Below are 21,126 nucleotides of genomic sequence, written 5' to 3'. Positions count from 1 at the left end.
CCAGCTCCGTGGCATAAGGCACTTAAGAGCATTACACAACAAGCCAAGCTGGTTGAAAGGCTTTCCTTTTCAGCGGGGCTGACAAGGCCGCCACACATGGCAGAGATCTGACATTGGCCAGGCCGTAGCCTCTGACTAACCTCTGACATTGAGGTCTCCCACTGTTGAACAGAAAAACAGGAAAACTGACCACACACTTTTAAGTCCCCTCTGATTGTCCCCAGCTTAGGGCCAACAGCAGTGACACTTATTGCCACAAGAGATTTACTGGCCAGACAATAGGATATGCTCTATCTGTTCTGATAAGATTTGTGGAGCAAACTGGGGTTATTATTCATGGTTTCTTTTTCCAACCCCCTGCAGGTTATCCGACAATACTGTTGGATATAGTTCTGGAATTCTCCATATTTCTATTAATATAAACCCTCATAGACTCACTTAAACCCTCCATTTACAGCTGTTTGTGTGCTGCTTGCTGAATTCTATCCAACAAAAGGACAGTCTAACCAGAAGATTTCATTAAAAGTGTCATGCCGTCTCCAGCTGACTCTTTTTAAAAAGTCAAAGTGGTTATTTCGGTGTGTGCGTGTGTGTGTGTGTGTGTGTGTGTGTGTGTGTGTGTGTGTGTGTGTGTGTGTGTGTGTGTGTGTGTGTGTGTGTGTGTGTGTGTGTGTGTGTGTGTGTGTGTGTGTGTGTGTGTGTGTGTGTGTGTGTGTGTGTGTGTGTGTGTGTGTGTGTGTGTGTGTGTGTGTGCGCGTGTGTGTGTGTGTGTGTGTGTGTGTGTGTGTGTGTGTGTGTGTGTGTGTGTGTGGCGCTCGGTGTTGAGTGTGACATTGGGAACTAGAAGAGCTCCCCTCTGTTCTGCAGCTGGGCCAGCCTAATGAGATATCAGACTCAAACATCAATTCATCAGCCTCATTGACGAGGACAATGAGGGGCAACTGGTTCAGTAAAGAGAGCCATTATAGTTCCTTGTGTGGGATAGGGCGGCCTTGTTTACAAAGGTTATTGGGCACAGAGGGCTGAAACAGTACACCGCACCAGCTATCATTCTGCTGTGCTCCGCTAGGCTTGACTCAGCCCTGCTGCCGAACCCTCAGGGCAGCTTCTTTAGAGACTGCCGAGGAACTTTTTTTTTTTATCTCTTTGATTTCCTGGAACAAAAGAGGGGGAGAAAAAAGAAAAAGTACTTCTGAGAGAGTGGACGGGCTGCTAATTTTTTAATGTCTGCCCGCCGTCTGCATGTGTGTGTGTGTATGTGTGAGTGGGTTGAAAGGAGAGACCGGCGAGGCCCTGATTGATTAAATAAACAAATCTCATCTTGTTATCATCAGGGCTCCCCAGCAAAGCAGAACAGGCCAGGCAGGCTGGAGTCCCCCCTCACACGACCCCCCCAACCACCCCCCCTCCAGCCTCGGCCTCCTCTGACAGGGCATCTGTCTTCATTAAAACTCAGCCAGTGTGCATGACAGCCACTGAAACGCTGGTGTCTTCACGATTAATGAAGACAGATGACTCCCCCTCCCAAGAGGCAGTAAAAAAAGGAACAAAACAAAAAAGAAAAAACAAGAGGTTGAACAAATAAAAATTGGAAATATGCCGGGGAACAAAGTCAAAAAGGCCTGGAGAACAGGAAAGCGTGTTTGAGTTGTGCAATTGCTCCATCTTTAATTGTCTCATAGGTCATTCTCTGTGGTGCCATTTTGGGTCCACACACACTCTCCCTTTCTCTCTCTCTCTCTGTCTCTGTCTCTGTCTCTCTCTTCCATTCTCACACCCTCTCTCACAGCAGCAGTGGCCCCCTGGAAGCCAATGGAAATGGACCTCAGTTTTTGTCTGTCCAGAGACAGGCCTGTTGTTAGAGCCAGAACCTTTTTCTGAAGTCTAGGGCGGAAGGAGGGAGAGGAAAAATGAGAGGCTGACAGAGAGAGAGAGAGAGAGAGAGAGAGAGAGAGAGAGAGAGAGAGAGAGAGAGAGAGAGAGCTGGCCAGAAGATCTGTGCATTCCACATTAGCAAGATCTTCATCCATTTCTATCCAATAAATAATTCATCTGCTTATTAATTCATTGCTGTTTTAGCTCAAGAGTAATATCATTATCCATTCAGTATCCAGAAGCATAAACAATCCTCCAACCTAAGGGGAGTTCAGTGTGGCCACAGAGAACTTTAATCATCTGTGAGATTAAACACACCACGTTCTCCATCAACCTTTCATCACGAATACATTGCAAGCCAAACTTTTGTTGTCAAAGCCTGACTGTCAACAGCGCGCGTGTGAAATGAGGACGACAAATGCTGTAAACATGGCTGGACAGTATATCCTAGGAGTCAGGATCCCCCCCTCTCTCTCCCTCCCTCTCCCTCTCTCTCTCTCACTCCCTCTCTCTCTCTCCCTCTCTCTCTCGCTTCTTTCATCTGTTCATTCTTAAAAGTTTTGTGTTTAGTATACAGCACCTGGCAAGGTCAAACCTCAGGTGGCTCACATTGTCACTGAAATCTGACTCTGTGGGCTTGCACTTACAAGTCAGACATGCACACACGCACGCACGCGCACGCACGCACGCACGCACGCACGCACGCACGCACGCACGCACACACACACACACACACACACACACACACACACACACACACACACACACACACACACACACACACACACACACACACACACACACACAGTGCATATCATATCATGGCAAACTTTCATTCGGATGGCTGGGCAGCCTAAAACGGGGGGGGGGGGGGGGGGGGGGGATCAGTGGAGAAGAGAGAGGAGGAGAGGGGGGGGGACAGCCTGTCCCAGTCTCTTCCTGTGGTGCTATGCAGCCCCTGACAGCAGCCCCCTAGCCTAGCCCTGAGGGGTAAACATGGGAGTGCTGCTGGGAGAGAGAGAGGGAAAGAAAGATTGAGAGGGAGGGAGAGAGAGAGAGAGAGAGAGAGAGAGAGCGTGAGAGAGTTAAGAGAGAGAGAGAGTGCGTGAGAGACACAGAGAGAGAGAGAGAGAGAGAGAGAGAGATGAGCCCATGTGACACGGCAGATGCAAACAGGATGCCACTTACATTGAACACTGGCACTTCCCGTCCAGGCGAAGGGGTCCAGCCCCGCGAAGAAGGGGCTTGCCTTCCGCAGCATGCACGCACCCCGGCTGCTGACATCATAGAGCTGACGGGGGCCCATTCCTAGAGCCTCCATGCAATCGAACATGGTACACCTCAAGTGTACCCCCTCCCGCCCGCCACCGCAGAAGTCACTACACGTCCTGTCGTTCGTGGTGGCTACACCCTCCCCGCCAGCCCCTGCCTACTACTGACTTGCCTTTTTGCCCTGGGAGGCTCGCTCACGTCACGCACACTAAAAAACAACAACAAACAGCGGTGGCAGCAGCAGCAGCAACAGCTAGCAAGACCCCACTGCCTGCCCGCTATAGCTCTCTCTCTCTCTCTCTCTCTCTCTCTCTGCTATCCTTTCCTGCCGACACTCAACTTCTCCCCCCCTTTCCCCTCTCAGCTGGAATGCAGAGCTGGTTCCTGCCTGGTTGTCCTATATGCGGGTTCTGTTCTGTCCCTATTGCTGTGCTCTGTGCTAGTAAGCTGTGCCGTGCCGAGCGTGACTCGCTTGCTCTCCCCCTGCCCTTGGGCGAGCTGCTCCCTGTCTGCTGTAACAGACCTAAATAACAGCCTCTCACAGCTCTCGCTGAGTCCCAGACACGGTGGAGCGAACCAACTGCCTCAGCCCAACGCTCTGAGAGGGGGGTGGAGAGACACAGAGACACAGAGAGAGAGAGAGAGAGAGAGAGCCAGAGGGAGGGGGAGGAGGGAGCGAGAGCCAAAAGAGTGGAGCCGGGGGAGAGTAGGGGTGTGTAGGGGGGGGGGGGGGGGCAGCGCCTGCGCGAGGGGAAGAAGGACTGATCTTAGTGAGAGGAGGACAGAACTTTATTCGCTGTTCTTCTCTCCCCTTATTTTCCTCGTTGCTTTTGTTGTGATGTTTCAGCCCTGGAAGCAAACAAACATAACAACACTCCCCCCACCTTCCCTGGCTTCTCCTCCTGTCCCATGCAGATATTATGATCCTTCTCTCTCTCTCTTTCTCTCTCTCTCTCTCTCTCTCTGTCTGTGTCTTTACATTGCACCTCCCCCCATTTCCCCTGCAGTAAATATGAGCCCCATCCCCTCCCCTTTCGGAGCCCCCGTCTCTAATCATAACCATATTAAAGTCCAGCCGCTGGCTGGCTCTGAGAGGGAGAGAGAGAGAGAGAGAGAGAGAGAGAGAGAGAGAGAGAGAGAGAGAGAGAGAGAGAGAGAGAGAGAGAGAGAGAGAGAGAGAGAGAGAACATTGTGTCGAGGCTGAACCCAGAAACCAGATGCCAGGGTAAATCCCTCCCTTTTGTCTGTCTGTTCCAGGGAATAGAAGATGGGCAGCTCTCTTTCTCTCTCTATCTCTTTCTCTCTCTCTCTCTCTCTCTCCCCCCCCCCTCATCTCCCTCCCCTCTGGAAGTGCTTTAACAGTGATGAATGAGGGCTGCCTTGCTCAATCCCCTCAGTGCATTTACACAGACAAATACCCGCCGATACACAAACACGCCATGTGCTGGACACAGTGCGCCCAGGCTCACTTGACCTTCTTCCTCATTTATCTCATGAACAGTGTTTAGAAACAAACACACAGAGATGCGGGGACACAGACAGGACATCATGCACGTTATGCCATGCCTCCTTCTTGATGTGTCTCAGAGTTAAATTCATCATCACCTGAGAGGTTCAATCGTCTGATAAAACTTGTCAGGCGTACACACACCGCAGACAGACAACTGAACTTCCCGCATTCCTTTGAGAAAGTCACAGACTTTTTGTGCCTCTCAAACACAAACTGTTTTGCTGCCTCTGCTATTTTTACCCCCATTCCATTCTGCATATTTCGTTGCCCTCATAGCGACAGCGAATCAAGTTCAATCCAACGGCAATATCCATTATTTGTCAATAATATGACGAAAAACAATCTGTGTCACTCAGTCATCCTGAACTGTTGAGCGGCAGACAGAGAGACCCTGGCCGGGCTAAAAGCAAACAGCGGACCACAAAGGGAGATATATGATAATAGAATAGCTTTAGTCTGCGTGCCCTGCACATTTATCTCCCCTGTCAGACCGGTGGAAGTGGTACGGCCCAGCAGGCAAAAAAGACACCATTTCCTGTCAATCTGTGCTGCTGGCTAGGCTCTCCATAAACACACAGTGCCCCCCCCCACCCTCCACCCCGCCCCTTCCTCTCCTGTCTCACACTTCACTCTTTTTCCTGTCTCATGAAACAAACCATGCTCTTTAGATTCCTGGGTATTTTGAATGATTTTGATTAAAATGTTTATTGACCTAAAAAAGATTTTCCTTCGTTCCAGACACCTTGTTTATTTTCTTAAGCTGCCACACTCGCACATGTGTTGTGCGTGCATATGTGTGGCACACACACACACACACACACACACACACACACACACACACACACACACACACACACACACACACACACACACACACACACACACACACACACACACACACACACACACACACACACACACACACACACACACACACACACACAGTCACTGTCACTTGCACACTAAATGTGCATGTGTGAACACACAACACACAAGTACAGAGACAGACAGACAGACCCACAGTCACTTGCACACTTAATGTGCATGTGTGAACACACAACACACAAGTACACAGACAGACAGACAGACAGACAGACACACAAGTGCGCGCGCACACACACGCACGCGCACACACACACACACACACACACACACACACACACACACACACACACACACACACACACACACACACACACACACACACACACACACACACACACACACACACACTTAACTACCCTTTTGTTGCATCAAACAGTAAAGAACATCAATAGTTTGTGTCTCTTTCTTCATATAATTGTCACGTCATAAAGGAGGGCACTTTATGACAGGAACAGAAGAACAGTGAGGTTGTGTGGCTGAGGAAGTTCCCTCAAATACAAACTGTTATCTGGCAAAGAAGAGCGCTATAGCGGCTTGGTGTTTTTAGGAGAAGAAAAAAACAAAAACATCTTGATGATAAAATGTTCTCTCCTCTTTCCTTTCGTTCTCTCTCTCCCCACCTCTCCCACCCCATATTTTTGCAGTAATTGAATCAGTGTCCCCCGATTGAGATGCATTTCAGATTAAATCATCGTTACCCTGAGTCAGATTTTATGATCTACACGCATTCTTCTCACACTCAACTCGTTTTGTTTCTTTCGTTTTTTTCCTCTTAGTCTTTCCTGTCTTTTTTTTCTCTTCTTCTTCTTCTTCTTCTTCCCCTTTCACTGTTATAGTTTCATGCTGCATCCTGGAAACCATGACTGTCTACTCCCAAACACTCCCCTATGAGTGTTCTATGTCAGTGGTTCTCAAACGTTTAAGTGTCAAGGACCCCTAAATTAATATTTATTTGATCGTGGAGAGAGAGTGGATCTGATTTTTATTTTGTGTGCCAGGGACCCCCCAGAAGAGACGATTTGTGTTAAAAAACAATTTATTCAATGTTTTCCAAACACTTTCGATAATTTCCAAATGTTTTCAAAAATAGCAGATGTGCAAGTGTCACAAAGTGACGCGCTGTGAGCTTCTATTTTTAGATCTGCTATTTTTGAATAGCCAACATGATATAAATGGATAAAGTGGTTAACATTATTGTGACACAATATTAACTAATTCAGCTGGGGGCCCCCTGGTACCACCGTTCTATGTAACATTAATACTGTTCGCCAGAGTTGTCCTCATATTTCTATTACTAACTCTTTCTTATTATTATCATTTGCATTGGAATAGTGCAGAAGAAAGAGTTACATTTGAGCAGATTTTACTGTGTCACGGTATCGTGGGTATAAGGACGTTATGCCACATCACATGTCTTAAAACCCGGGATTCAAACCCAAGACATTGTGGTTATGTGCTAGACGCATTAACCACCGACTCACCACGAGAGGTGCAACATGGTCAGCTTGTGTTATCATCTGCCCACACTTGAACTCCTTTGTGTTCTGTGATTTACAGCCACACTCCCACTCTCCCTTGACTTTGACATTTCTTTTACTGTGTTTTAGCTCATAATTCAGCACCCCCCCCCCCCTCTAACCACCCCGACCCCGACCCACCACCTCCGACTTCACCGTTTAATGGGACACAACGTAGCGAGTCTTCCAGCGTTTCGGGGAGGTATGTGGAGTGAGTTTAGACATCTAATCTACACATACTCCATACCGCTGGCGACCCAGGCAGGCCCCTCTCCCTCCCTCCCCTTCCTTCCCCCGGCCAGAGTGGTTGAACTCTATAAGAAACCCCCAGTGGGCCACTAACCCCCCCACCCCCCAACACACACCCCCCCAAACTTATCCTGCCCTCCCTCCTTCGCTCACTGACTCACAAGTCTCTCCATCGCTCTCCTTAATTCTGCCCCCCCCCCCCCTTCTCTCCTCTCCCCTCCTCTGTTCCTGCAAATACTCTCTCCCCCGTTTTATCAAGTTCCCCACGGCCATTTTTTTCTACCCCTGACTGCCTGGTTTGTTTTAGTTGAGTAAAGTTCTCCGCTTTCATTTTCAGTTTTGGAAAATGCTTCATGTGGTTGATGGCTGCCGTCTCGCTGGTCATTCTTTCGGATAACTTATTTCCTAAGGAGACCTTATGTGTCTTTTGACTGTATAAACTTTTGACACTGTTCGAAAATGTTGCCGTTCCACTCAACTCTCTCTCTCTCTCTGCCTCTCTCTCTGTCTCTCTCACACACACACACACACACACACACACACACACACACACACACACACACACACACACACACACACACACACACACACACACACACACACACACACACACACACACACACACACACACACACACACACACACACACACACACACACACACACGCACACACACACCACACAAGTCATATCTCCCAATCAGACAGAGATGTCCAGTGAGCTGGAACTATAGTCCGCCTTGTTGCCCCACACTGTAAATTCCTGAGTGTTAAAATCACTGACGGGTGCGTTTGGTTCCATTTGCACACAACTCAGAGTAAAATCACCACTCAGGTTTTTTTTTATTTCTACTGCGAAGAGAACCATGAGAATCGGCCTTTACTACCGTTTAACACTGCGATGCCAATTACAGATAAGACGTATACAACGCATTGTTGCTACTTCCTCTGTATACAGTCGCTCTGCCTCCAGCCAGGCGGTCAACAACACAGTGGTGTGTGAGGCCATAAAAACAGAGCGCTTCTTTCAGTGCCTATATGCGCGCGTGTGTGTGTGTGTGTGTGTGTGTGTGTGTGTGTGTGTGTGTGTGTGTGTGTGTGTGTGTGTGTGTGTGTGTGTGTGTGTGTGTGTGTGTGTGTGTGTGTGTGTGTGTGTGTGTGTGTGTGTGTGTGTGTGTGTGTGTGTGTGTGTGTGTGTGTGTGTGAGTGTGTACTTGGCGTGGTGATTTTGGAAGGAATGCAGAGCTTTTCCATGGCTGATGTGAGCATGTGGTGCAGTGTGTGTGGACGTGCTGAAACAGATTGCCGGCGATGATAGAGACACTGAACACCAGTCCAGAGCCTCAAGTTACACAAGCACACGCACACACACACACACACACACACACACACGCAAACACACACACACGCGCACACACACACACACACAGTTACATACACAGAAACACACCACACACACACACCACATAGGGCTGGGCAATATATCGATATTACATCGACATCGTTATATGAGACTAGATATCGTCTAGCAGTTTGGACATCGTAATACTGTGATATGACATACGTGTGTGTGTGTGTGTGTGTGTGTGTGTGTGTGTGTGTGTGTGTGTGTGGTCTCCTGTCCTGGTTTTAATCACTTAAAACTTATTTTATAGTTTGAAGTGTCAAACATTAAAAAACAGTGAGCATAGCCGATCTAAAAGCTTGTGAGCTTGTAGATCTGCCATTCTCAGAATCTCTGCGGTGATCTATCGTGATCACCACGATACCATATTATATTGAGGTATTTTGTCAAAAAGATCTTCATATTAAATTCTTTCCATATCGCTCAGCCCTGAAACAACACACAGAAATGCACACACCACACACACACACACACACACACACATTCACAGAGGCAGAAGCACACCACACACACACACACATTCAGAGCGAGCGGCTTTGCATTTCCAAGTCGCTCTGTAACCTCTAAACCAAACCCACCACGGCACGGCAGTCTGCACAGCCCAGCATGTTTTCCTCATTTGAATGCATACCGTCGTGCAATCTCACATCAAACCACGTGCGTTCCGCTTCCGCTCCGCGCCCGGCCCGGGCGCGCAATCCTGGCGTTCTTTCGCTCGCACATCCATCAACCGGTCCAACCCTAGCAGCGGCGTCGTACACATGTTCAGGTCTGACTTGACATGTAATCTCGCTCGCTCATCTAAACTCGGCTCTCTCTCTCTCACAATATATCTCTGAGAGAGATACCTGACGTGTCACTGAAGGGAGACACGAGAGAAAGTGAGGCCTGAGTTATGAGAGAGCACCCATTCCCCCCACCCTTCCCTAACAGCCATGTTCGCCTCTGTTCACATGTCCTGGGCCCCGCCACAGAGCCCAGGACAGAGCTACTTTTCACAACGCTATCAGTCTTGGCCATCTTTCAGCAAAGGTCTTTTTCATTCTCTCTCTGTGTGTCTCTTTTCTCTCCCTCTATCTGCACTGTCAGGACATTTTGCTACCCGTGTTTTGCGGTTAGAGAAAGAGAAAGAGAGAGAGAAAAAAAAGCTCTTCAGTTCCTTGGCCAAAAAAAGAAAGAAAAAAGAAATGACCCCCCCCCTGTCTTTTTTTCCCATAGCCCCGCCCTGTGCCTGCGTAGGCCTTGGGAGAAGGAACCCGCCCTTTCCCAGCTCGCCATCGCACCGTCTTCCTGTTGCACGTGCCCACAAAGGGTCTAAAAAAACAGGCCCCTCCCACTTTTAATAGTAGCCTCTTTATCTTCATCTGTCATCGTGTGTGAGAGTAGTAAGTACACTCCATGGCCTCTGCCGCACCACCGCCTCAAGCCCTCAGGACTTTCCGCAGGCACGCAAGTGCGCCGCGTACGCAAAGTATACACGGCAGAATTCTCAGTGTTAATTTATCCATTTGCTACTCAAGAGAGTGCATTTGTACACACACTCAAGCGTTAAATGAACACTGAGGATTTTACTGCATACTGTACACGCACGCACACACACACACACACACACACACACACACACACACACACACACACACACACACACACACACACACAGATACACATGAGCAGCTACGCACGCATAAACCTTCAGCAAGTTTCCAGCAACGAGGGCCATTGGCTCCCACTGGCAGAGAAGGATAAAGAGAGGAAATCCAAGGTGGAGGCTAAAGAGAAAACACAAAAAGCAGAGAGAAAGAAGAGAGCGAGCGGGGGGAACTCGGCGTGCATAAGCCTGCAGGGTTTAGGTGGATATTGTTGGAGGAGCACATATTCCATTTGCTACCAATTTCACAAAAAAACTCCCTCGCCGAGAGCTTAAATTGTCTGGAAAAACAGAGCGGGACTTTCTGTTCTCTTCTCTTTGGTTTGTTGAGTCATGGCCAGTTCTGGTGGAGGAGGAAAAAAAAGGAGGGGAAAAGACGAAGAGAAAAAGAGCAAATTATGTGAGGGGAATCGATTTCCAAAGAGTGGTGGAGCGCCTTGCAGACCTGTCATCTGGAGGCTAGTGGTCGCCCTGGGAGATGAAAGAAGGGATGTCAGAGGACTCAGAGCTGTTTATTAAAGCCCGAGGAGGCTCCATTCCCACTGATAGATCAAGGACACAGCCAAACAACACAACACAACACATACAGTACTCACACTGGCACGCATACAAGCTCCCCACTCACACACACATCCATATAAACACAAGTAGGCATTCCCACACACACATACAAACCCACACATGCATACATTTCACACACCCACACGTGTGCTCGCGCGCGCGCACGCACGCACGCACGCACGCACACACACACACTAATTGACCAGATTCATGGTTCTGTAATTGGTGTGGAATCTTCTTCCCTGACTGCAATACAAATCACCACTTGCACTGATTCTTAGCTATTCCGTCTGACGCTGATACAACTACCCTACATCTCAAACTCCCCATTTCAGAATGAACGCTAAATACACAGAATAAATGCTGTAACATGGCATTTATTTGAAGATGACAATTTTGTACTTATTTTCTTTAGAGCATATTATGCTCAAAAGAAAAGCTAAATTGGCACCTGGCTCCATCAGTTTTTTTTATTGAATTTGGGGTTATTTATGGTCACCCCGTCAATGCCTTTGCGGTGAAACTAAAGGTGACCTTTAGTTGAGACCTCTCTCAAGGACACTGAAGACCCCGAAGGACAACCACCTTAGTTAAGAACAAAGTGATGTGAGAAAGTGATCACTCAAAAGCGTTACGACAGTATTGATTAGACATTTGCCTTGCCCTTTTATAGGGAGGACCAAATTGATTGCACGCTGGGACATACATACATCCCCCATCCTACACCGCAGTAGTAGCACCAAGAATGCATCAATATGCTCACATTTTGTTGACATCTCCATTCGTTTCACCGTAAGCCACAGGGGAATGTAACCGGCCCTACAATCCACCAAGGCGTGCATGTGCACTAGGTCTATCAATAGGTCTTCTGTGTTCTTTACATCAATCGATTACATTTTCTCTTCTTCTATGACCATGTGCTTCTTTTGAAAAAAAGTCTTTCTTTGCAATCCTCATTTGTGAATTCACTCCAGGGCTCAGGCCATTACTCCTGGCTGTCCATTAAATCTAGCAGAGATCAGTAAATGCCACAGAGATTGACAGAGGAGGGAGATGGATTGGTCTCACTCTTTTTAAGCGCTCATAAACAAACAGGAAAGTGAACTCTCAAGTCTCTCTCTATATGGTCTTTCGCAACCTCTGCAGCAGAACCTGGTTTCACAGGCAGAGGCCACCTCAGAGCCCGGCCGAAGCCATGTTGAACTTTGGCAGAACCTTGGGTTGCATAGCTACCTGGGAAAGATATTTGATATGTTCATCATATGTTTATCTGTTGATTCTTATGCTCAGAGAGCAGGCAACCGGAAGTAGCGATTCCAGTCACTCTCATTGTACGGTGAAACAGTTCTCAAAATTCACAAACACTATACACACACTAACGAAATTAATTCTGACAATATACAATCACATGAGTCCTGGTATGCCCTTTTTCCCTTCCGTTAAGCACAATTTAACATGACTACAGCAATTTCACTTTCCTGAAATGTGTACCATGATTCGTTATATTATTAATTAGTTATATATATTCATCCTCTTTGTTCGCATTCGTTTATGTGCTGAAAGTGTGATTTTGAGACCTGTTTCACCATGAAATGACAGTGAATGGAATCACTACTCTTGCTTCATATATCACAGAGCACAGAAGCAACAGATAAAGATTATTGACAATGTTTGGACATATATATCATGCCCAGGTAGGTAGCTCTACAACGCAAACTTCTACCAAAGTTCAACATCGCTTTAACCCATTGAGACCGGGAACGCATCTGTGTCATTTGAGCTAAAAAGCTTTATTTTACACTTTGGCTATTCAAAAATAGCAGATCTACAAGCTCATAGCACGGCACCGAGTGCCGCGCACTATGAGCTTGTAGATCTGCTATTTTTGAAAAATCAACAAAATATTTTGAGATGGGGGTCGTCAGCCAAATACAAACACATACAAAAGCCTGACACGGTCATACGACGGAAGTAGCTGATCTATAACTCACGCCGCGTTGCGGTGCGACGTGTTGCGGTGCGCCGTGTTGCGGTGCGCCGTGTTGCGAGCTTGTAGATGAGCTTGTGGAACAACTGGCGTGCAATGTATAGGCATTACGCCTATTTTTAAGCTTTTTGTGAGAATTTTCGCCTATAACGACATGCCCAAAATAGGGACGCTAGAGTTCATGTTGATAAAGAGCCAATACAGACAATACAAAGTTGGAGGCAGGAGATTGTGCCTGAGAGGAAGTGGAGAGTAACAGACACTGATCTAATCCATTTTCATATCCACACATAACTCACTTTCCTTTCCGTTCCGAGCCCTCCCTCCTCTCACACACAGTTTGAACGAGGTGCCTTACAAGTTCAGAGATACAATGTACATAAACACAGACACAGAGTGCACACGCACAACACCAACACATCCACCCGCCGCCATCAAGCATGCACACTGCTCAGAGATACACGACCATTGAGACACACTGAGAGCAAGCAACCGGACGCACGCACGCACTCACACACATAATACCACCCTCCATCGGAGCTGGGCTGAAGCCCAGCTCTTCAGGTTTTATCAAAATAAATCATTAGGTACAATGTGTTGTTTGTGCCATGCTGCCCCTCCATACGTAGCAGAATGCTACGTCCTTCTCTGCTATCCCTCTCCTCCATTTGAAGGTTCACTCTCATACCACACACTTCCCACCAAAATGGCTCCTTTTCATAACTCCCCGAGCTCCCTAAGCCAACATGACCTCCTTGTGCGCGTGCATGCGTGTGTGTGTGCGTGTGTGTGTGTGTGTGTGTGTGTGTGTGTGTGTGTGTGTGTGTGTGTGTGTGTGTGTGTGTGTGTGTGTGTGTGTGTGTGTGTGTGTGTGTGTGTGTGTGAGAGAGTCTGTCTGTCTGTCTGTCTGTCTGTCTGTCTGTGTGTGTGTGTGTGTGTGTGTGTGTGTGTGTGTGTGTGTGTGTGTGTGTGTGTGTGTGTGTGTGTGTGTGTGTGTGCGCGTGTGAGACTGTGAATGCAATGGGTGTTTTTAATTATGTCACTCTGCGTGAGGATATTTTTTTCTGCTGGAACATTTTGGTCCTTTTCACAGCCTGCCTGACTTAGTGGTTTTGTGTGTTGTGTGTGTGTACAGTGTACAGTATGTGTGCATGTACACACATGTGTGAATGTAAGGCTGTGTATTTGTGTAGATGTGTGTACATGACGTGTGTGTGGGTGCGCGCGCGCGCGTGTGCGTGCGTGCGTGCGTGCGTGCGTGCGTGCGCGTGTGTGTGTGTGTGCCTGATCAAGGACGAATGCACATACGCTTGCCAGCCAGCGTGTTAATGTTTGCGTGCCTGAGTGTGTATGTATACGTGTGAGAGAGTGAGGGTGTGTGTGTGTGTGTGTGTGTGCGTGGTTTGTGTGTATCCACGCGAAACGCAGCCTTTACATAAACACCACAACTGTTCCTCCCCAGGTCTCCACTGGAGGCAGTGTCGAGCAGACTGGGACAGCTTTCACACAAGTTTGAACAAGCTGCTCATTCCATTCTATTAATACAATGCTTATTATCTCAACACTCTGAGGCACCTCACACACACACACACACACACACACACACACACACACACACACACACACACACACACACACACACACACACACACACACACACACACACACACACACACACACACACACACACACAGCTGAACTTTTATTCGTTTTTTAGCCTCTACCACAGAGAATACGGCAAAATCCTCAGGGTTCATTTATCCACTTATAATATGTATAGTTGCATGATGTAATCCTTATGGGTCCATTTGGTTACATTGTGTGCACTCTCATAGGATTGTACAGTCAGTGCATAGCGAGCTAAACACAATGGAAGTAGTATGGAAACGAAGCAGCTTTAGAAAGAGAACTTTAGCATTTGGTCTGAGCCATGCCGACTGAAGGAAATGACCTACTAGCTTCTCAAAACATCCCAGTGGCTGGGCTTTCTGGGGGCCAGGGCTCCGGCCCCGATTGGTGAAAGCTTAGAGAGGTGTTTCAGGGCTCAGTGGTGATGTTATCACATAGTAAGTGGCCTTAATGGGCTTCCAACTGTTTGTTTGAAGGGCTCCTGTAATGACAGGGATCAACTGATAACGGCCCTCCGCTGCAGCCGCTGCCGCGCAGGGAGCCGTCAAACTCTCTCATGGATGAACACACGTCCGTGTGTCTGTGCATTTAGCAAACACATCTAGACGCACGCACACACACACACACAGGATATAGAAGAAGTCTCACAGTGCACACGGGGACAAACTCTCTCATAAGCCTGATTTATGCTTTGTCGTACGACAGTGTCCCTTGCCGAAATTAGGCGATCTACAAGCTGTGAGCTTGTGAGCTTGTAGTTTGGCTGTTTTCGGTGAGCGAAACCATCATACGACCGAGTACAAATAGCCTGTTCTGTTCAACGGCTCCAGTGCAACGCATTCATACAGATTGTCAATAAAAAGAAGCACGGTGAACATATGACAGATACATCACATCAATGGAAATAGAATGGGGTAAAAAAAAAGTTATAAGAAGTTAAGTAAAGTTAAAAACACAGCTATAACTACAATATCGATATAGATTAGCTGGCCTCGGACCCCCATCTGAAATTATTTTGTGCCAGGGAACCCCATACAAGATTTGTGTTTAAAATGTTTCACACTTTCTCAAGATAAAAAAGAAAAAGAGCAGATCTGCAGTTTGTAGATCTGCCCAAAGGGGGAATTTGATGTCTCTCCGGGACCCAAACTAGGGAAAACGTGTCACACGATGCGACATGCTGTGAGCTTGTAGATCTGCTATTTTCACTAGGCTACTCCTTAAAAGTTTCTTTTTTTTTTTTTTTATAGATGAAGTTCTTTTTGATTTTTTTTTTAAATTCTTACATCTTCCTACATCCTACATCTTTTGAAATAATAAAAAGAAAACTAGATATATACTAGCGACCCATAAAAATGTGTTTGGTAAACACTGCCCTAAAAAGGACCCCTGGGGGTCCCCCACTTCCAGTAAACAATAGATAGTATATTTGTGTGTTTGCACACACACACAACACCCCGCCCCACCCCCCCCCCCCCCACTCTCTCCTCACAACCTGCCCACCCATCCTCTCTCATCTCTCCCCTTCCTCTGTGCAAAGCAAAAAAAAAACAGGTATTTCCAAAGCTCCTGTGCCAACAACACCGAGTGCCGCCGTGGGAGGTGCTCCGACCTGTCGGCATAGCTAGCTCTAGCGCGCCTGCATGCACACAACCAACAAAAGGTAGGCGTCACCCCGGCTACCTTTTCTCACAGCAATTACGCACGGAGCTCTGAAGACGGTCAAGAATGCAATGCCTTTTTTTTTTAAACGCACACAGCCGCACAAACACACCGCGCACACACACACACACGTCACACACACACCACCGCCACCACCACACCACAACACAAACATTATTGACTGAAACCTCCCCCTGTGCTGCTCCTATTATGTGGAAGGTATTTTCTGCTGTCTGGCCTACAGACAGCTCTGATAGCACAATGAGCGAGCCTGTTAAGCTCAACTCCAGGAGGAGGAGGAGGAGGAGGAGGAGGAGGAGGAGGAGGAAGAGGAATAAGAAGAAGACGAAGAAGAAGACGAAGAAGAAGAAGAAGAAGAAGAAAAAGAAGAAAACAGGGCCCAGAATGTCTGAAGCAAAAACCCTTTGTTTTCCATGCTAAATGTTTAAAAGAGGCTGGAATGGCGTTTTTCAGTAAAAACAACTTGTAACATGCCTCGTCTCAAAAGAATGTCAATCTCTATCCTCAAAGCCGGGTCGGAGCTAATTGTGACTATGATCCCGACTTAAACTTTGACCCACGGCTCAGTTTAAGCCATTAAGACCGGGAACGCATCTGTGTGTCGTTTTTCTAGATTTCTTTGGGCTATTCAAAAATAGCAGATCTACAAGCTCATAGCGCGGCACCGAGTGCCGCGCTATGAGCTTGTAGATCTGCTATTTTTTTTAAAAAATCGTGAAAATGTGTGCAAATCTTTTGGATATATATATATTTTTTAAAGTGAACATTTTTAACTCAAATCTTTGCTTCTGGGGGGATTCTACAAATGTCTTCTAAATCCTATAACCCATGTTAAAAACGCATGTTGCTATAATAAGTGGTTCTCAAACTTTTTTCATGTCAAGGGCCCCCACAATGATATGTATTTGGCCGCTAACCCCTATCTCAAAATATGTTGTTCCAGGGACCCCCAGAAGCAAAGGTTTGAAAGAATTTTGCTTTAAAAAAATACATATATTCAAAGATTTGCACACATTTTCACGATTTTCCTAAAATAGCAGACCTACACGCTCGTAGCGCGGCACTCGGTGCCGCGCTACGAGCTTGTAGATCTGCTATTTTTGAATAGCCAAAGTGGTTAAAATCTAAAATGACACGGACGCACGCGTTCCCCGGTCTCTATGGGTTAAGCCCCGACACAGTTATGTACTCCATAACCCTGGTGAGCGATACTACTGCCAGTGTTGATGTGTCAATACGAGCGCTCATGTATGAAGCACTAATGCGTGTGGTTGCTTGCGTTACTATTGTGCTTTGATACTTGTTTTAGTTTTTTTGTTTAAACCCCTGCCAGGGTTGAAAAACCAAGAAGAATCCATTTGTCAGTCAGTGCAAGCAAGGGGGATTTCATTTTTTCGGGGTCTGGACTCTCTGTTGCATGTTTCTGATTTTTAGATGAAAGAGGATGTGTATGTGCGTGCGACGTGCTCCTTTTGGTGTGACTGTGTGTGTGTGTGTGTGTGTGTGTGTGTGTGTGTGTGTGTGTGTGTGTGTGTGTGTGTGTGTGTGTGTGTGTGTGTGTGTGTGTGTGTGTGTGTGTGTGTGTGTGTGTGTGTGTGTGTGTGTGTGTGTGTGTTTTCCTAGCAGGGTGTGTTCTTGGATTCCACCACACTAGGACATTACCCCCGGGTGCTCTCCTCTCCTCTTCTCTCTGTCCTCTCTCTCTTTCTCTCTCTCTCTCTCCCCCTCTCTCTCTTCTCTCTCTCTCTCTCTCTCTCTCTCTCTCTCTCTCTCTCTCTCTCTCTCTCTCTCTCTCTCTCTCTCTCTCTCTCTCTCTCTCTCTCTCTCTCTCTCTCTCTCTCTCTCTCTCTCTCTCTCTCTCTCTCTCTCTCTCTCCCCCTGTCTCTCTCTCTCCCCCTGTCTCTCTATGTCTCTCCCCCCCTCTCTCTCTCTCTCTCTCTGGTTCTGTGAAAATACCTTGAGGATTAGGTGGGCAGCGGTAGGGGGGGGGGGGGGAGGTACTGATTGACAGCTGAAAGGCTGGAGAGGTGCTCAGGCATGCTGTGGGGAAAGAGGGAGAAGGACTGAACACACACATGCAGGGGGGGGGCTCAAATGCTCTCTGCACTCAGCTGTTGCCACCCACACCCATTATAACCCCGCCGCCACCCACCTACCACCCACCCACCCACCCGTCACCCCCCCAGATAAGATTTCAAATAACAGCAGCTTACCTTTACCCCACACAGTAAAAAAAATCCTCAGTGTTCGTTTTAACTCTGAGAGTGTGCAAATGTAATGTTAGAAATGTATATATTAGCACTGAGGATCACGCAGGCACATGCACACACACACACACACACACACACACACACACACGCACGCACACGCACGCACGCACACAGATGCCAGTGTAGAGACGACACAAACACGAGGATGCACTTTGATCTAGAATCCTGATTTCTCCTGACTTTAAAAAAAAGTACAGATTTGAATTAAAGAACATCATTTGTATGGTAAATGTTACAAACAACTGTCCGCCGTCTCATGTCCAGCTAAATGTGTTGTGTGCAACAAACAGGTGTTCCTCAACAATGAGCAAATGCATGGCCAGCAGTGTCTGAAACAAACCATGCCGGCTTTTCCATGACAAACAAACGCTATGGATTAAAAACAATCTTCTCTTTGTGTCGAGCGCTCCATACATCATTCCATCCCAAACTGTTCAGAATGCAACAGTGCCCCCTGTGGCTGTGTTCATAATCGCAGTCAAATCACTGCTGCTGTAGTATAGTGGCAATGCAGTGATTCACAGTCGCTACAACTCAGTGGTTTGAATTCAGCTTTCAGGTCTGTTCTGGGCCGGGGAACTCAACTTGCCTGTGTACTATGTGTCTCTGCCGTTCTTTTCTATTGAAGAAAACATCTGAAAAAGGGGGGGGGGGGGTGTGCCCACCGTAAAAGTGCTCATTTTCAAATATTTGTTGCACTGTCAAATATTTGTTGAGTTGATGCTCGTCACCTCATGTTGAAGGAATGTTGTTTTGTCTCTAATTTCAGACTTGTGGGTTGTCTGCTTTACAAAAGCCCTGTGAGGAGTGTGTGTGTGTGTGTGTGTGTGTGTGTGTGTGTGTGTGTGTGTGTGTGTGTGTGTGTGTGTGTGTGTGTTGTGTGTGTGTGTGTGTGTGTGTGTGTGTGTGTGTGTGTGTGTGCGCGCACACGCGCGCCCGCGCACACACACGCGCACACACACTCACACACACACGCACACGCACACGCACACACACACACACACACACACACACAGCCAAAACCGGCCAGAGTATGTGGTCTCAACCACACTATCTACAAGCATCTATAAGAAAACCACCATAGCTAAGTAATCATCATATTGATGGCACTAAACCTTTTTTATTTTTTTTCTCTCTCAGACTCTTCTGGCTCCCCCCCCCCCCCCCCCCCTTCTACAGCTTGCACTACATCACAAACAGACCCTAAAGTTTTCCATCTCCACAAAATTACACATAATGAAGTGGAATTCAGAGTGCGCAATTTCCTCTTTCCAGTTGGATTTGTGAATGGCCAAATTGTTTAATGTGATTTGTCTAAAAAGGAAGGCATGGACACATATACAGTTACAACTGAAAAGGGAGAAACGTTAAATGAGACCAAATGAAAGTCGCCCACATTCCCTCACACACATGCGCGCACAATTTTGTGCGAACCTTGCGGTGGAAACATTTATATATAAAAAAAAAAGCCCATACATACAGTGATGGAAAATTACTTACAGAGGGCTGCCATCTCTTTGGGTAGGTCAGCGCCAAATCTCCCAAACAGGCTGCTATTGGCCAGCAGGTCAAAGGGGGAGTGGCTCCGCATGGAGTTGAAGGCGAACGGGTATACAGCAGGTGGGAAGCCGGTCATGTGGCCCACCTGCCGTTCCCTGTTGGTAGCCATGGCGATGGAGCACCCCCAGTGGTCCGCAGCAGGTCACTGGGTTGGGGGGGGGGCGGGGGGGAAAGGTAGGGGCGGGGGAGAGCTCTCACAACACCTGGAAATCCCCCGAAACCTTGGAATTCCGTGGCACTCCAAAAAGGGCTCTCAGGATGTAGGGACTGGATCAGGAATGACAGGGCCTCCAATAACACTCCGCGGCAGAACGATCATCCAACTCACCTTTCTGGAAAACACAGAAGACAAGAGAATTCTGTTATTTACAAACAAAGTCAAATCAAATCACCACGAAAAGCATGTGAATACATGCCTCTTGTAATCAAACGTGACACGTTTCGGTGCAGATCCTCTTTATATGTGTAAAATAAAAAACACAATTCACCTCACATCAACTCTGACATCTGATCCCTCCAAAGTTCTGGGACAGAAACTAGTTTATCTCTGACCATAATGTGAGCAGGATGTGTGTACGCCTCACAACAACAACAACAACAACAACAACAACAACAACAACAGGTATGGGAGAAACTGGAGAGGAAGACGGAAGGAAGAAAAGAAGGAAGGAAGGAAAAAAGAATGGAGGAAACAACAAGGATCAACACAGATAAAGACAGAGAAGAAAGATTCGAGAGTGAGCCTTTAAGAAGAGTAGCCAGAAAAACTGTGACGGGGCGAGGGGAAAAGAAAATAACAGAGAAGTTTGGAAAAAGTTATAGCAGGATAGAGAGGGAGGGGGGGAGCCAGAGAGAGAGAGAGAGAGAGAGAGAGAGAGAGAGAGAGAGAGAGAGAGTTCTTGTTCCTCCAGTTTTTGAAAAGCTTCCAGACTTCTGCAGTGATTCCAGGCTATGCCATATGATTTAAATCACCAGAACTCTACTATAAAGAGCTCCTCTGTTCCTGCTGCCAGCCTAGCACAGCAGCCTGCCTCTCTGCCTCGCTCCCCCAGGAACAGAGGCCCAGACACGGGGTCC

General features: G+C 47.3%; 2 protein-coding genes across 6 annotated transcripts in view; one reads left to right on the top strand and one right to left on the bottom strand.

Annotated features, from left to right (window-relative positions):
* mfsd5 (major facilitator superfamily domain containing 5) overlaps positions 1-21,126 on the top strand; it is a 173,382-nt gene that overhangs the window by 96,918 nt on the left and 55,338 nt on the right. The window lies entirely within an intron of this gene.
* The window catches only part of rarga (retinoic acid receptor gamma a), a 75,153-nt gene that overhangs the window by 34,670 nt on the left and 19,357 nt on the right, over positions 1-21,126 (bottom strand). For 3 of the 5 annotated variants that reach the window (XM_084068459.1, XM_084068458.1, XM_084068460.1), the window contains one exon: positions 19,990-20,381. In XM_084068459.1, coding sequence (XP_083924585.1) covers positions 19,990-20,158 — 169 coding nt within the window. In that variant the 5' untranslated portion in view covers positions 20,159-20,381. Of the gene's footprint in view, positions 1-3,063; positions 3,735-19,989; positions 20,382-21,126 lie in introns of those variants that run through there. The other 2 variants (XM_084068461.1, XM_084068462.1) reach the window with 2 other exon arrangements.

Source organism: Gymnoscopelus microlampas, assembly GCF_963454915.1.
Source record: "Gymnoscopelus microlampas genome assembly, chromosome: 10".
Taxonomy (NCBI): Eukaryota; Metazoa; Chordata; class Actinopteri; order Myctophiformes; family Myctophidae; genus Gymnoscopelus; species Gymnoscopelus microlampas.
Note: the sequence above shows the minus strand (reverse complement) of the source record. Positions and strands in the feature narration are given on the sequence as shown.